General features: G+C 43.3%; 1 protein-coding gene and 1 non-coding gene across 2 annotated transcripts; one reads left to right on the forward strand and one right to left on the reverse strand.

Moving 5' to 3' along the window:
* Positions 1-4,142: 4,142 nt before the first annotated feature.
* Positions 4,143-13,366, reverse strand: LOC125720214 (solute carrier family 22 member 4-like). Its single transcript, XM_048995418.1, has 10 exons — positions 12,897-13,366; positions 12,404-12,507; positions 11,699-11,853; positions 10,765-10,936; positions 9,635-9,761; positions 8,068-8,168; positions 7,042-7,256; positions 6,731-6,904; positions 5,629-5,764; positions 4,143-4,934 (listed from the first exon to the last, which is right to left on the reverse strand). The coding sequence occupies exons 1-10, from the start codon at positions 13,314-13,316 to the stop codon at positions 4,859-4,861; spliced, it is 1,680 nt and encodes a 559-aa protein (XP_048851375.1). The 5' UTR covers positions 13,317-13,366; the 3' UTR covers positions 4,143-4,858.
* trnar-ucu (transfer RNA arginine (anticodon UCU)) lies at positions 10,396-10,487 on the forward strand. Its single transcript is given in 2 exon segments — positions 10,396-10,432; positions 10,452-10,487. It is a non-coding gene; the product is annotated as a tRNA-Arg (tRNA).
* Positions 13,367-15,836: the final 2,470 nt, after the last annotated feature.

A 15,836-nucleotide genomic window follows, 5' to 3' on the forward strand; every position in this document is an offset into this window, starting at 1 on the left:
AACAGGTGCTACGCCGAAATAGGCAGCCCTGCCGCAGAATACGTGTATGTCTTGGGAGCGCGCAGCACTGAAAGCAGCGAAAGGAAAGTTCCCTTTTGTAACGCGTGGAAACGATCGTTCCTTTTATGTAAACTCCATATTATGAGCGCGCTCCCGAGACAGGCATGCATTCTATGTCAGGGATGCGTTTCCCGGCATTTCTATTGAACATCGAATGCGTCCTGAATAAGTCCTTCAGCAAAACGTCAGACATACCAGCTAAGAGACTTTATCTCAAGCCTTATCTCAAGCCAACTATAAGTAAATGAATAGGTTTCAAGCTGTAGGGTTGAGCTAACATACTGCTATCCGCAAATGTACCTTTAATTTAAAAGTCAGTTTGATAAACAGAAACAATAATACAAGACATACATACTTTGCACTCATTTCTGTAAACACTGAGCCACGCAAAGAAAGACCAACTGTTCGAGTGAATAATGGATTGCGTCAGACTATACATTTGAAAGACAGAATTACAAGCCCGATTAAGTTTAACTGCTCACTAATAAACTATATTCTTTTCATATTCAAAAACAATCCAATAAAACACTATAGTAATGTGTAGTGAAAATAAATGACGGAGAAACAACTTTGGGATGGACAGTTTGTCACATCAGTAGTATAACTTCCACTTTCATATTATATTAATCACCTTTTCAGGGCAAAAAGCGACACCAAATACAAATACTTGGTTTATTTTGAGATCTAAACATCACTTGTGCTTACAGTTTCATACAAATCACATACACCCGTGTTTATACAGGGCATATATACATCAAATAAACTCATTTAAGTGTTACAAAAGAACAGAATTAATAATCTCACTCCACTCATGAAAAACACATTTATATTGACTAATATGTTTCCACCCACCTTATTGCGAACACAAAACGCAGATCACAAGCCTTCTTATACATCCATTAGGTAACTTTTGATATATAGACCAATATAAAAAAAACAGTATAGTAGATAAGACGGGAATCCACGACTATTTAATGCCGTGACGTTTAAGTTTCACTTTCAGTGAGGTTTTACTTACCATAAATGAATGCTCTGTGCCAGTAAGTTTCACATTGAATAACGTTGGCCAAACACGTCGGCCTAATAATTAAAGTAAACATAGTTTTTCTTTTGAAAAATAGAATAACAATGTTTCAAGCCATTCCTCACGTCGTGCGTTTTATTGTAATTATCAGACAAAAAAAAAAAAAACGGTTGCTCAACATTTATTTTTACCCGCGTTAGGATAACTTAGTAAGGAATACCGACCTTTCCAATAATTGTAACTGACAACAATCAGACGTTTTAATGTTTAATGTAATTAATGGCAAAACTATAAATATGGGATACTGATGGTATATTCATTTTTAATACAAAATCTTAAAAATGTAACCTAAAGATTTTTACTATACACTAGTAGATTTCTATGCCAGTTGACGTGTGACGACTGAACCCTTTGTGGGCTTGTTGACACAGCAGAGGTTTACAACAAATTCCAGCTCCTAGAGCTTCAACATGTCTAGAGAGATGTCATCTATACTATGGGGTCAGGGCTTGTCATTTGAGTATATGTCCAAAAACAGACTTGGGAAGGTAGGGTGATTGTAATTAAGTGTACCATCAACTTAAATTTGCGAAGTTTGCTATCCAGAAACTCTCCTCATTGTATTTTGGTCGGGGAGCCTCATTCAGCATCGTCAAAAATCGTATAACATTCCTTTCACAACAAAGTTGTCCCAAAGTGCTTTACAGGGATGTGTTGTGATACATAGAACATAAGCAGAGGGAGATACAGAATAGGAAGAAAGGAAGGAAAGAAAGTGAATAAAGAAAGACAGATGACAACGGATAATGAAGCAAGACAATGAGAGGCAACAACAACAGCAGTAATAACAATAACAACATTCATAACAACTGCAGCTGCGTCTGTGATAACACTGTGCTTACACCTCTACCTTTGTGTGTGTGTGTGTGTGTATGTGTGTGTGTGTGGCGTAAAGGTAGGTGTGGTTATGTACCAATATGTATGTATGTATTTATGCGTGTGTGCAAGTGTTACAATTTGTCCATGGATGTAGTTAATGTGGGGGGCAGCAGTGACACCCCCCCCCCACCTCGACCCCCTGGCCAAGGCCACCATGATCCAAGCCATGAGGGCCCCCAGCTGTCCTCGGCCCACGAGCCGGGCCCAGATCCAAGAAGGCCCTGAAGCGAGACGCCCGCACCCACCTCCAGCGGGAGACCCCCCCCCCACGACCCCGTAACGACACGGGCTCTCCACCTCTGGTAGATGGCAGAATCCTGTGCGCCCCACTCCCAGTGTGTTCGGGCTAGATGGGTGGTATGGATAACTGAGGTGTATTAAAATTTGGTGAGCGGGCAGGGCATGAGCACCCCCCCCCCCAGCTGGCAGATGGTAGATCCCTGCATGTCTCACCCACCCCCAAGGCCCTAATGTTGTAGGATGACTATTGTGCAATTAGGATTGAGGAGCAGCACATTGGCCAATGGTAGGACCTGTGGGCCAGGCCATGTGGCCTAACCCAGCCCTTCAGCCTCCATGGCCCTGCGCCGCCCCCCCAGACCCTAGTGTATTGTGGAGTGTGCAGGAGACGGGCACAACTGGGGCACGCGAGGCATGGACCCCTTCCGAGGGGCTGGGTCCCCAACCGACCTCTCATTGATTTCCATCCCTGCCCCCGCCCAGCAGCAGGCCGGTGGGATGAATACCCGCCACGCACGACGGGGCCCCAGACGGGCCCCCAGGACCGGGACACTCCACACACACCCAGGAAGCCAGTCCGGCCGGGAATTTTTCATTCTTAATATGAAATTCCACAGCATTAAATGTGGGTTAAGAGGATAAGAAATGACATAAACAGACAAAGACTGTAGGACGTCCAAGTCCAAAGACCTCCAAAGAAAGTCTGTAAGCCCTTCAAACATGACCTGTGGTGAAACCTTAACAGAATAATGATGTCTCTGCTCGTAATGACATGTTCTAACTGTTCGGTGGCTTTTACTGCAGTGCAGACCTGCCAAAGGGATGCTTACATACTTAATCCTCGTTTCCAGGAAACCTGGCCGAAAGGGAGAGGCAGGAAGGTCCACTCATGTCGAGAATCCGGCGAGCAGCCGAAGTCCGCTGCTTCATTCTGGGACCACTTTGCGTACCCAAAAGGTTCGGTACACACGCCTGATCTGGCTCAGGCCAGACATATATCAGCGCAGGCCTCAGTTCAAAAGCAGGGTTTGTTATTCAAAAATGAATAAACTGTATCAGACTAAAGCTGCAGGCAAAGAAAATGGTGTTTAAATGATCTTCATTTTGGTGCAAAGCTATAATTTCGTATCTATCCAAGTGAGACAGCTTAGCTGTTTCAAAACCCTCCCCTACAGACACTCCGGCGTTTCCAGCGACCGTCCAAAATACCCAAGTATTTGTGGACTCGACCACCAGCATAACATGTTTGGCTACTAAATACCTCATCAGATCACTTAACTAATTCAGGCAATTGAGCTGGTGGTGGAATTTAACGATGGTATTGAATGGCTGAGGAGAGGTTCGGGAAGGGAAGGGATGTCCATCTAGTCTGTGACTTTTTGGAGAAGAAATTTCTGCATTTGTATATATTTTTATGTTAAATTATATTTTTCACTGAGCAAATATGACCATACTTCCCAGATAAATAGCTTTACAACGTGGCGTATATTTTATTTATTGACAGGCAATATTTTATTTCAATAAGTTCAGAACAACAACGTCAGTCAGAAATACACTATATGGACAAAAGTATTGGGACACCTGGCCATTGCACCTACAGGAACTTTTATGACGTCCCATTATAAATCCATAGGCATCAATGTGGAGTTGCCCCCCCTCCCTTTTGCAGCTGTAATAGTTGCCACTCTTCTGGGAAGACTTTTCCACAAGATTTCGGAGTGTGTCTATGGGAATTTTTCCCCATCCATCTAGCTAAAGTAATCCTACATCGTAACCACTGATAGATCATGATCCATCACTGAATCTGAATGAACTTAATATTAAGTGGATGTCCCTTGTCTAGGTTACTATCGTGAAGAGCGTACAAGATGGCGAAAAATCAGCTTTTATCACTTTTATTTGTCGCACATCACATACACTCGGAAGGATATATCAAAAATCCAGCCTAAATGGTGGAGGAGAGCTCTGTCCAAAACACGAATCAGACAGCAGACTGTAATCAAACAAAGGACTATTTCCAAAACGTTTGGTCGCGACCCCTTTGAACTGAAAAAATGGCTGAGAAGGAAAATAACCCTAAATTCGACCACACACTACAAAGAGACACTCCTCCTCGCAGTAAGTCCTCTCCCCCAGTAACACTTCTTTCGTGTCCACCAGCGAGCCGCATTTGAAAACTCTAAAAAGTCTATCATTCTAATCAGAGCCAGCTGGGTTCATTAAATGAAAACCCTGATCGTGTATCTGGTGATCAATCACCACGAAGACACCAAATATCGCCCAGCCCTCTGCCGTTGCCGCGCTTCCCCCTCGTCAGCAGCATCACGGCAGGATGTTTAGATATAACCACAATCATTGCTGCCGGCGACAACACGCCGTCCTGATGTGATTTTTACGGAGGCGGAAGCAGTCGTTTGTACGTGTCGTTTGTAAGTAATGAAACAACTTGTTTGCAGTCATTTGTTTGGACAAATAAGGTTCCAAAAGACCAGAGGTGATATATTTACATTAGAAAAAAAATAAACCTTCCAAGGAAAATCCATATAGAGTTATCACCCGCATTACTGCACTCCGCTAATACCAGCTATTGTTGCATTAGAACTTCGCTTCTTTCAGGACAAGGTTCCGACCTTCCGCTGCTACAGATATTTGCAACTTCTGTTTTCCTAACCTGTGGGTATGCAAAAGCACATATTACAATCCACAATTACAGAAAACATTACAATGTATGAAACAATATAATTGTACTCAAGCCACTTTAAAGCTGAATCTATTTTGCACTGTCAGGGTTTGGCAAGATCCGTATTTGCCTTGCCAATGTGGGGGCTGTGGAGTGGGAGGGGGGGGAGTCTTGTATCATGCTTGTTTTTATTCCATTTTTATTATTGGCTTATTTTTTCACTCCAGGTTAGATTCCAGTAGAAATTTCTAGATGCATTCTGGTACTTTTCAATTTGTTTTAAAATAAGTTTGTTCAACGCCTTACGTTATAAATGCCGGATTTTGAAACGCTAAACCAGTCGATTGCCCTTGAAACCAGCAGTTGTACCACACAAGCATCGGAAATGTTTTTAGTTAGCTAAAGTAAGCCAACACATAAGTCCACGATAGATACTTTCTTGATCATTCATTGATAGAAAACCCGGAACTGAGTATGATCTAAGTTTAACTCGATGTGGCTTTGCAGTCTTAGGACCGTTAGATCATGTGAAGCCACTTCATACAGACGGAAATCTGCTCTTAACCGGTGTGTGACAAGGTCTGCCGGCTTCCAGGCTCCGTTTCCTCTAGGGAGGGAAGATGCTCTTTAATGAATAACAACGCTGCGGAGAAGAGCGTTCGATTCACACGGCTTGTCTGCTCACCCTCTGACACCCTGCATCTGGTCTATCGTCTCTGGGAGGGGCTTGCCAAAGGTCTCAGGAAGCAGGAGGCAGAGGAGGCCAGCCAGCAGAGTGACCCCCCCAATCAGGATGTAGGGCAGGGGCTTGTAATGGTTTCCTGTCAAGTTCAACACCATACCTCCCATTTATGTGGCACAAATTACAGTACGGCGCTCTCGCTAGAACTCTCTAGATTTTTATAATGATTTGTTGGAATACATCTACGTATCGCACAAATGCTTTCCGTTGTTATGCTCTAGGCTGAAGTTAATTGTATACATAAATTGCATTTCCTTTACTGGTGTCATATAGCTATTTCAAATACAGCTCTGGAAAAAATTAAGAGGTCATTCCATATTATTTCCTTAAATCTGCATTTTTAAACCCTGGTTTAATCCTGGTTCTGCTGGCAGACGGCTACGCTGCGAGGCAGGCTGCTTCCAGGCTCAAAGTTTCTAAGATAGCAACACATAAGAATAAGGTGAAGCAGGAGACGCTGGGAACGACCGGAAATCAGTCAGGTAGAGAGAGGAAGTGACTGTCTAATTCCAGAGAAGACCGTTAGCTTATCCGACAGAGCCACATAAATCAGAGGATGACCTCAAGTGACCTTCGAAAAGAATGGGAAATGTGAAATGGTGTGAAGTGCACTGCTAGGATAGTTCATAACAGGCTCCTAGAAGCAGGACTGCAGTTCCGTAAAGCAACATAAAGTAAGGAAGAAGCCCTTCGTTAATGAGAAACAGGGAGTTTGTAAAAAAAAAAAAAAATGCATATTTTACACAGACATTTACTCATAAATATAGCAACAAGTACTAAAAATTTTGCTGTGGTCTTTTAATTTTCTCCAGAGTTCTGTTTCAGATTCATGGTGCTAAAAATTCCAGCAGAGATCATAAAAAGCAACCTGAGACACTTTTCGTAACATATATTCAAAACTATTTTTTTTCCAGGTCCATTTCTCTTCTAGCTGTAAGTACCTTTTCATTTTAACAAGATTCTGCAGTGGCACCCAGAATCCTTTGCTGCACGTTTTTGCTTAGAAAGGCACGTCAAATGGAGGCTCATGTTAAAGTCGCCTTACCAAGGTGTATGAGGAAGGGAGACAGGATGCTTCCGAGACGGGCCGAGGTGGAGCAGATCGCCATCACCGTGTTCCTCACCGCGGTGGGCAGCAACTCGGCGGTGAACGTGTAAGCGACACAGACCGCTGCCGTGATGCAGAACTTCCCCAGCATCTCCAGCAAGATCCTCACTCCTGCGTTCTCAAGGTGGAGGGAGAGCAGAGGAGGTGGGGAATGAAGGGGGGGAAGGACACAGCTGTCATTCCAGGCTCACGAAAAGCACAGACCACCCAATCTAGACCTAACGGGATTCATCTCAGGCAAGCATTACCTGCGGGGCTGAAGCGAATCACAAGGACTACGGCGCCCCCTACGAGTAAGGTAGAAGACTGGCAGAAGTGCCTGGAGTAGTATTTCAGCATGATCGTAGCAACTATGTTAGCAGGAACCTCGACGATCCCTGACAGGAAGCAGTTGAGGTATGGACTCCCGTAGAGGTTGGCAGTGTTCAGGATGAGGGCGTAGTAACCCAGCATGATGACAGTCCTTCCGAAACAGTGAACACATTTTAGGGGACAACTGATGCGAATGAGGATGTATATACAATGTATGTAGTCATGGAAATAAGAAAGTGCACCATACATCGGTTATATGTTTTTATTGACGTATCAGAGTCTAAATGGCAATAGAAGTTGTTCTTGCCAACTTCTATGAACAAACATATCTAAATAAAAACAAAAAAATAGGCCATTTACTTAATGAATGTCGTCATTTTTTCCAAAAAGTAACTTTTGGCTGAATTGTTACACAAATAGATTGTACCCCCACCCCCAAATATTTTTTTGTGTCACCAATCAGGCTTGCACCGAGGTAATAAAATTATGAGGTTGAACCCCCACCCCCCCCTTCATTTTGCTTCAGTCCCTGGATAGCAAGCTCAGTGGACCCCCCCCCCCCCCCAAAAGTCAGCAAAATCACCCAGTCTACCAAGGGGGTCCTGTCGGTGGGGTCGCTAGATCTCCCACAATATTTATTTCCGAGTACGATTTCGGAAAGAGAGTGTACTTTCTTCTTCCCACGACTGTATACCACGAAAATATTATATTGATTAAAAATTGCATAAATTGCATTGCAGTTCCTGGGACGTAAATTTTACGTGCCCTGTGATAAAGGCATTCGCTGGAGTAGGGAAAGAGTGCTTTTATCGGTTTGGCTTTGCGTGCAGCTACATCGCAAAACTGGTATGACAACAATCAGCAAAAGAACCTGAGGAACTCCAGACCTGCTCTGGAATCTCTGATGACGGCACTGGATGACGGCCTGAAAGATCTGACCTTCTGCAGGTGAGGTCACTCACCACAACAAAGAGCAGAGGATTGTGATGGAGACAGCATCACTGCTCTTCGCGATATCCAGGATGCTGCGTTTCCTGCTTCTCGCAGAGACCATGTACTCCAGCTGTTAGGGCAGCAGCAGCACTTTCATGAGTGTAAGGTAACATACCCTGTATGGACCAAAGTACTGGGACACCTGGCCAATACACCGACAGGAACTTTTATGACGTCCCATCCTAAACCTATAGGCATCAATATGGAGTTGGTTCCCCCTTTGCAGCTATAACAGCTGCCACTCTTCTGGGAAGGCTTTCCGCAAGATTATGGAGTGTGTCTGTGGGGATTTCTGCCCATTCATCCAGAAGAGCATTTGTGAGGTCAGGCACTGATGTTGGACATGAAGGCCAGGCTCACAATCTCCCATTCTATTTCATCCCAAAGATGTTCGATGGGGTTGAGGTCAGGGCTCTGTGCAGGCCCGTACTTTGGTCCATATGATGTTAATACTGTAACGGTCACTGATGAACAACACTGAAGCAGCACGGATATTTTGTAGTTAAGGACTCAAAATGTCCAGACTGAAGGTGGGTGTTTTTGGTAGAAGCTTCTTGGCAGATGTTGAGCAATGTTTCTCAACCCAGGTCCATGGGACCCCCAGTTCACATTTTTGCTCCCACTCAACTCCAAACACACCCTTACCAGGTATTCGGTGTTCTTGATTGGCTGGGAGCTGGGAGGGAGCAAAAATGTGGTCTGTCATAGGGTCCCTGAGGACCGGTTTGAGAAACACTGATGTAGAGTAATGACTCCAGGAGAGGATAGACATGCCTGCAAAGCACATTAACCTTTGGAGTCAAGTAATGTGCTTTTTTAAGTAAGTGTCATGTTCCACTTTGTTTTAAGCAAACAAATAAGAACATTAGAATTACATAATCCTGAAAGAACATACTCTTGTACGGGCTGTACAGGGTGTACTTTGGAACATACTGCCATGAAGCCTATTACAGACACTCCTCTACTTACGAACTTTCAACTTTCAAACATACGAACGAAGAGGACTGTGTGTTCAAATTGGGTTCATTGGGCTCCCGTTTCCTGTCCGCAACATCAATTCTTTTTTTCTGCGCACCCATTCCACCCAGTACGACCTCTGGCCGCTAGTCCCGCCGCGCAGCAGCGTAGCGTGCGAACTCCCAGCATCCTAGTTCTTTGCACTTGCGTATGCTCTTAAAATGATGTTAAATGATGACTTACGGACATTTCAAGTTACGAACAGCAGTTCGGAACGTATCTCATTCGTAAGAAGAGGAGCGTCTGTATAGTAAAAATGCACGTTAAATACAATGGTTAATAAAGAATGTGATATTTGAGGTACAGTACCATATGTAGTTACTTCTATTATTACTATATTATTATTATTATTATTATTATGTACCGTATTATTATTGTTCCGACTAATCTACAAATTCAGCTTAAAGACAGACTTAGGGAGTAGATTTTATTTGTAACCTGGGCATCGCCTGCCCCAGTCATAAGGGAACACACTATGGGTACCAAGATCACGCCGTAACTTCATTCGCGGGCGCTCACCTCCGTCTGGGTGAAGATGACCGGCGGCGCAATAACCCCGTTCATCCTGGCAGCGTCTCGCAGGATCGCCTCGGCCTCTCGCACCCTTCCTTGGGAGAGTAGCCAGCGAGGAGACTCTGGAACGATCCTGAGTGACACACACCGACTCCATAATGCTGTGGTGAAGCATTAGTTACACGCCAGCAAGAAACTGGCTGGAAATGTAATACAGGCCATTTTTAATCAGTAGTTCCAAATGTTAATGAAAACACAGGCGTCATTCATTTTACATTTTAGTGCATTAACATAGGTTATTTCCAAGTCTGTCCAATACATCCGTAAATTTTCTGTAACTGCTTGTCCTATGCAGGGTTGCAGAAGGTCCGGATCCTATTCCAGAGGTTACAGGCACAAGGCAGGGAACAACTCAGGATGGGGTACCAACCCGTCACAGGGCACAGTCACGCACATTCAGAATCCTGGGAATTTGGTAACTCCAGTTCATCTTAACCTATTTGTGGACTGTGGGGGGGGGGACCCTACAACAACACAGATGGAACATGCAACTCCATACACCTGTCATGGTGGAGACACAAACCCTGGTCCCAGAGCTGTGAGGCAACAGTGCTAACCACTGCATCACTGTGCCAGTGTGCAACATGCCTACCTCCCCCCGCCCCGTTTCCAAGTCCAAGAGCTGAATTTCAGGTAATAAACAGAAAAAAAACCTATTTACACACAAAAATCAGTTTCCATGATTCCTCAGGAGAAAAACCCACAGTGGCTCTGTGGCGCAATGGATAGCGCGTTGGACTTCTAGTCAAATGCTTGAGGGGTGATTCAAAGGTTGTGGGTTCGAGTCCCACCAGAGTCACTTTTGGGGGTCGTGTGTGTGATTGAATTTGTCAGTTTGAGTCTGAGGATCAGCTAAGTGAAGTCACCACTGGGCCCCTGAGAAAGGCCCCTAACCCCCAACGACTCCAGGGACTGTCTGGACCTGCCCCCTCAACCGTACGTTGCTTTTGAAAAAAAAATTCTGCTAAATAAATGAACTGCAACTAGGCCTAGTGTTCTGAAACACTCTGTACAGCGATGCCCCGCAGTCTGCTGTGAGAAACACGGAGCCGGACGTCTCCGTGCAGCACACTTACCACCACAGAGGGATATAGAGAATTCCGGAAGCCGCCATGGGCACCAGCAGCAGTCTCCAGCTGCGGATGAAGTATCCAACCAGGGGCATCGCCATGTAGCCCAGGCTGGAGCTGAGGAAGACTCCCAGGGAGCAGAAGACCACTCGAGTCTGTGGACTCAGGATCTCAGAGCCTGTGCATCAAATTTACCAAAGTAAATCCCTGTAATAACACATTACGTAATAATAACACCTTATGTAATAACTCAACAAAATGTAACAGATATTCATTTCATTATATAATACCACCAGTATTTTGTAATAATCTGTCACATTTTGTAATAGACAATTTGGACACAATATGCATTTAATTCCCCTGCATTCTGTAATAAATTATTTTGTTATTACAAAATGTGGGAGTTACAGTTTTTAATGATAAAAATGTAATACTGCGAATTGTTTAATAAACAACCAAAATGGCTATCTGCATCGACGCATTATGTGGTGTTATTGCACAATGCGTCATTACAACCCTTCAGTCATTCATTCATTCTTTAACATGCCTCTGTATAGGATGTGCTGTAATGTCAAAGAGAACTCAATTGCCACCAGAAATTAAAACAGATAGTTCTTATGCCGAAGTGGATAGTTCAGGTCCAGAAGGTAAAAATCCAGACCAAGATTTTGTTCCAACCAACCTTTAGAGTACTCTGTGACTTCGAGTATCTATACTCATCTGCTGGGTTGAAACTAAATCGTGGACAATTTTTTACCTTCTGGACTTGAAGCATCCACCTGTTCTTACGCAAGTCCACTATTCAGAAGACACTTGCATATTAAACAAATTTTTCCTAGGTTTTTTTTTTACTCATGCCAAGTAATTCACAGAAGAAAATAAATTAGTAAACGCTGCAATAGCAATAGGAGTGTCGCACGACTGCAAGGGTGCTACAGACCCAACACGTAGGCGATCAAATAGTTGGAGAATCCACCAAGGCCAACGAAGAAGAAAATGGCACTGAAGGCCTCCCAGCTAGGCGAGAAGATCTGCATGGAGATGGTGACCATCTGCATGATCATTATCGCAAAGAGCAGTGGTCTCCGGCCATACCTGAGAAGGGGGACAGCATTGCGATTCCCGAGTCAATTATGCAACCAATTCTGATTGGCCAGTCTGGCAGCATAAAACTCTACATTATACCTGCTAGGTCTATTATCGGTGTTCCTCCCTCTACTAATTTTTTTGTGTAGAATGCCATCAAGACCTGCACTTCCCTCCATAACCCCCCACCTTCTGCCAAAATGTCTATATCTGGTCATAGAACACCTTCTCCATCTTCAAGAAATGTCTCAAGACCCATCTGTTCCATGAATTCCTCTACTAGCCTGATCCCTCTTTAAGTTCCCTGAATGCTCTTACGTTCCACTTGTCCTTGAACAGTCTTATTAGGTTCTTGCTTTGTTAGAAGATGTTGTGTAGTTCTTGCTGAGCTTTCACTGGAATTTCACTGGAACTGCACTTATGCCTCGTTGACTCTTTGACTGCATGTATGTTTGCATGTATGTTTGCATGTATGTGCCTCACTTATACATCGCTTTGGACAAAAGTGTCTTAAATATATCAAACATAAATGTACAGTATGAACCAAACACACAGGAACCTGTCAGACAGATGGCCGGAGACGAATGTCCCCACCATTACACCCAGGAAGTAGATTGAAGTCGTCATGGGTCTTTTATACTCATTGTCACACACCAGGTCCCACTGCAATCGAGACAAGTTTTAAGCTTATTGCCATGAATGAGATGATTGACAAAATGTAAAAGCATATCATCGCTGTCCGACGAAAATCATCTGTGACCCTTTTTTGATGACTTTTGGAGATACACTTTCTTCATCGGACAGCGACAATATATACACAAAAAAATAATGCACTACACGTATAAAAGACAGAGCTATTTGACTCTTCAGCCGCAAGTTTCCACAAGTACTAGAAACTGTCCTTGCAGGACCTCAGCAAACATCCATTTGTAGAACAATAACCTCAATGATCTCAACGGTCTTACAGCAATGGCAGGATGCTTAATGGGTTAATCTGGCACCTACTCATTCCTGACCTATTCAGACGGCGCAAACCATGCAGGGGTCCTTACTTCAGTGACGATGGTCGACTGGTAAGTCTCATTGCTGTATTTCCAGCCGTTCCTGCAGCTCTCCTGCTGCATCTCGCTAACGTTGACGTCCACATCTGGAACGTAGCCAAGTCGGGAGAAGTTCCTGACGGCCGCGAGGCTGTAGATCGCACAGGAGCTGCGTCGTCGCTCGCCATCCTGCATAACCATGGGAACGATCGCGTGTCGCCAAGCCTCGCTGATGTTGTAGCTTTCGGGAATCAGACACTCGTGATGTGGGCTGTCACCTACAAACACAATGTACATGCAGATGAACCCATTCGGCAAAATACTGACCACCAGGGACAATAAAATCAGACACTGGAAAGGTCCCCATGGTCCAATGAATGATGTTATTTCATCATAATCCCTCATTTTGCCATGCTTCAGAATGTCCTTCATTTCTCGATATTGCTTCTTTGCTGTAAGTGCTCTGAATCCAGAGAGCCTTCCAGGACAGCTTTTAATTAAATTATGAATGGCAAGGGTCAATCTTAATGAGGGTTTAACCATCTATCCCTTCATTACCAAGAAAAGGGAGGAGCGAAGGTTAATTATCATCGAACATCTCTGGTCACGACTTGGCGTTAAGATGTAACAAATCCAGGTAACCCATAAGACAGGGAACGATTACATAAGATATTTTATCACCAAAGAGGACAGGAGAGGATTAATGAAACACTGAACTTCGTCATGGTTGCACGGCAGGTCTGTTACCCGTAAAATAACATCTATAGGTGAATGCACAGAAAAATCACAGAGGTAAGTAGATCTTGCAGATCCAACACCCCAACTTGACAAAATGAACACACGGGTGTTCCATCTGCCCTGTCTGAGTCTACATGCTAAAACTTTATTTGGGTTCCTGTACCCTTAAGTCTAATTTATACATCTGCGCAGAATCTACGCTGTATTTAGCGCGTAAACTACGCCGCAGCGTACGATGTAGCCTGATGCCTGCAGTCACATTTTTGGGGAGTTACGTCGTAGCCTTCAGTGTGGAGTACGCAGCTATCTATCCATCCATCCATTTTCCAAACCCCTTATCCTGCTGGGTCGCGGCGGGTCCGGAGCCTATCCCAGAAGCAATGGGCACGAGGCAGGGAACAACCCAGGATGGGGGGCCAGCCCATCGCAGGGCACACTCACACACCATTCACTCACACATGCACACCTACGGGCAATTTAGCAAGTCCAATTAGCCTCAGCATGTTTTTGGACTGTGGGGGGAAACCGGAGTACCTGGAGGAAACCCCACGACGAAATGGGGAGAACATGCAAACTCCACACACATGTGACCCAGGCGGAGACTCGAACCCGGGTCCCAGAGGTGTGAGGTAACAGTGCTAATCACTGCACCACCATGCAGCCCCCCGCAGCTATCAAGAAGCATAAATCAGTCTTTGAAGTCAATTAACACATTGTTTGGGTAAATCCAGCACATCACTATGAAAACAGAACGAGTGGGTGGCTAAGGAAATGAAGATTTCAAATAAATGCAATAAAATGAGCTTTTAGCTTAATGTTATTTTTATATTTTTTGCAATAGGCCTAAGGAAGTACAATAGCATTGTTTTAGCTGCAGAAATCCATTTAATTAAATTACCATATAATTTTCCCTATAGTAATTATTTACAAGTTTATATTTATTTGTTCTGGTGAATAACAGTCAAATTTATTTATATTGCACATCTTCAAAGACAAAGGTCATTCATAATGGTTTACGAAAAATGAAATGAGAGAAAAATGCGTACAATTATATGGATATAAAATACAAAAATAAAATCAAAAGAACATAAAACATTAAAAAATATATATTTTTGACTTGGAAAAACACAACTGAAAAACAAAGTTTGTAAAAATAAAGTTGGAAAAAAATGTATATGATAGTTACATAACTAGCATACTGTCCAGGACGTATACCCCAGACCAGTGCCCTGCTCCAGGTCCCTCAACTCCAGACTCTGACCGAGGTAAGTAGTTACTCATGCAGCATAAACTGCTACTAAGGCAGAATGTTTTCGTTGAGTTTTTCTCTTTCGCTTCAAATGTTTCTTTCTTTACACAGATGGAAATGTATCCTCAATTGTCCTGTACAGGACAAACAAAAAGGAGGATATGCTAGGATGGCATGATTTCTCAACCCGTTAATGTGATTACAATAATACTTTATATTATTACTCGCGCCCATCAGTGTGTTGAAAATTAAACGTGTCATTCGTTCACTCGTTAAAGTTCGCGTGTTAATGTTTTGAATAGTTCTTGGCGCGTCTTCCTTTAAGCCCGGCCTAAAAATACTCCTCAGATGTCTTTTTGAAAGACATGAAGATTTCAAGATGAAAAACAGGTATATTTGCATTGTTCAAAAAATGATTCGATGGGGAAAGAGTTACGTGCTAGTACATTTGTGTGTCCAAATCAGAAGTAACAAATGCAGAAAATGTGGAAAATTACCATGCGAAGTCAGATATAACTTTTATTCTTCTGTTTTCTTTTAGGGGGGGATTTCGCAGTTTTATTTGTATGTTCCTTACACAGCTGCATGATAATGCTGGAGAAGGACTGATAGCCTATATAGATAGCCTACATTGTTTTTTTATGCGATGAAAACACAAAAGACACTGATAAAAACGATGAAAATTGCATCACTCACGCCTTTAATGGAAAAAATGTTTTATGCCTGCGATGGTGCCTGGAACGTACTTTTACTACTTTCATTTTCCTATAGAACCTGATTGAGAAAAGAATGTACAGCATTCGGCTTCCCACCACAAGGTGGCACTAGATAAATATGAATTTTTTAATCAAATAACAAATGCACACTACAGAAAATATCCCTTTAAAGTTTTGAAAATATATCTGTAGCTGAAATTCAGTGAAAGATCCAGTGTTATGATGAAAAATAGTACACCCATCTCCTAT

The sequence above is a fragment of the Brienomyrus brachyistius genome, chromosome 24 (assembly GCF_023856365.1).
Source record: "Brienomyrus brachyistius isolate T26 chromosome 24, BBRACH_0.4, whole genome shotgun sequence".
NCBI classification, from domain to species: Eukaryota; Metazoa; Chordata; class Actinopteri; order Osteoglossiformes; family Mormyridae; genus Brienomyrus; species Brienomyrus brachyistius.

Excerpts from the sequence above, each read along its gene's own strand:
- LOC125720214 (XM_048995418.1), bottom strand. The coding sequence starts at position 13,316 with ATGAAGGACATTCTGAAGCATGGCAAAATGAGGGATTATGATGAAATA. Across the intron at positions 12,508-12,896 it reads AGTCGACCATCGTCACTGAA|TGGGACCTGGTGTGTGACAA; the intron begins GTAAGGACCCCT and ends TCTCGATTGCAG. Across the intron at positions 9,762-10,764 it reads CTCTATATCCCTCTGTGGTG|GATCGTTCCAGAGTCTCCTC; the intron begins GTAAGTGTGCTG and ends TGTGTCACTCAG.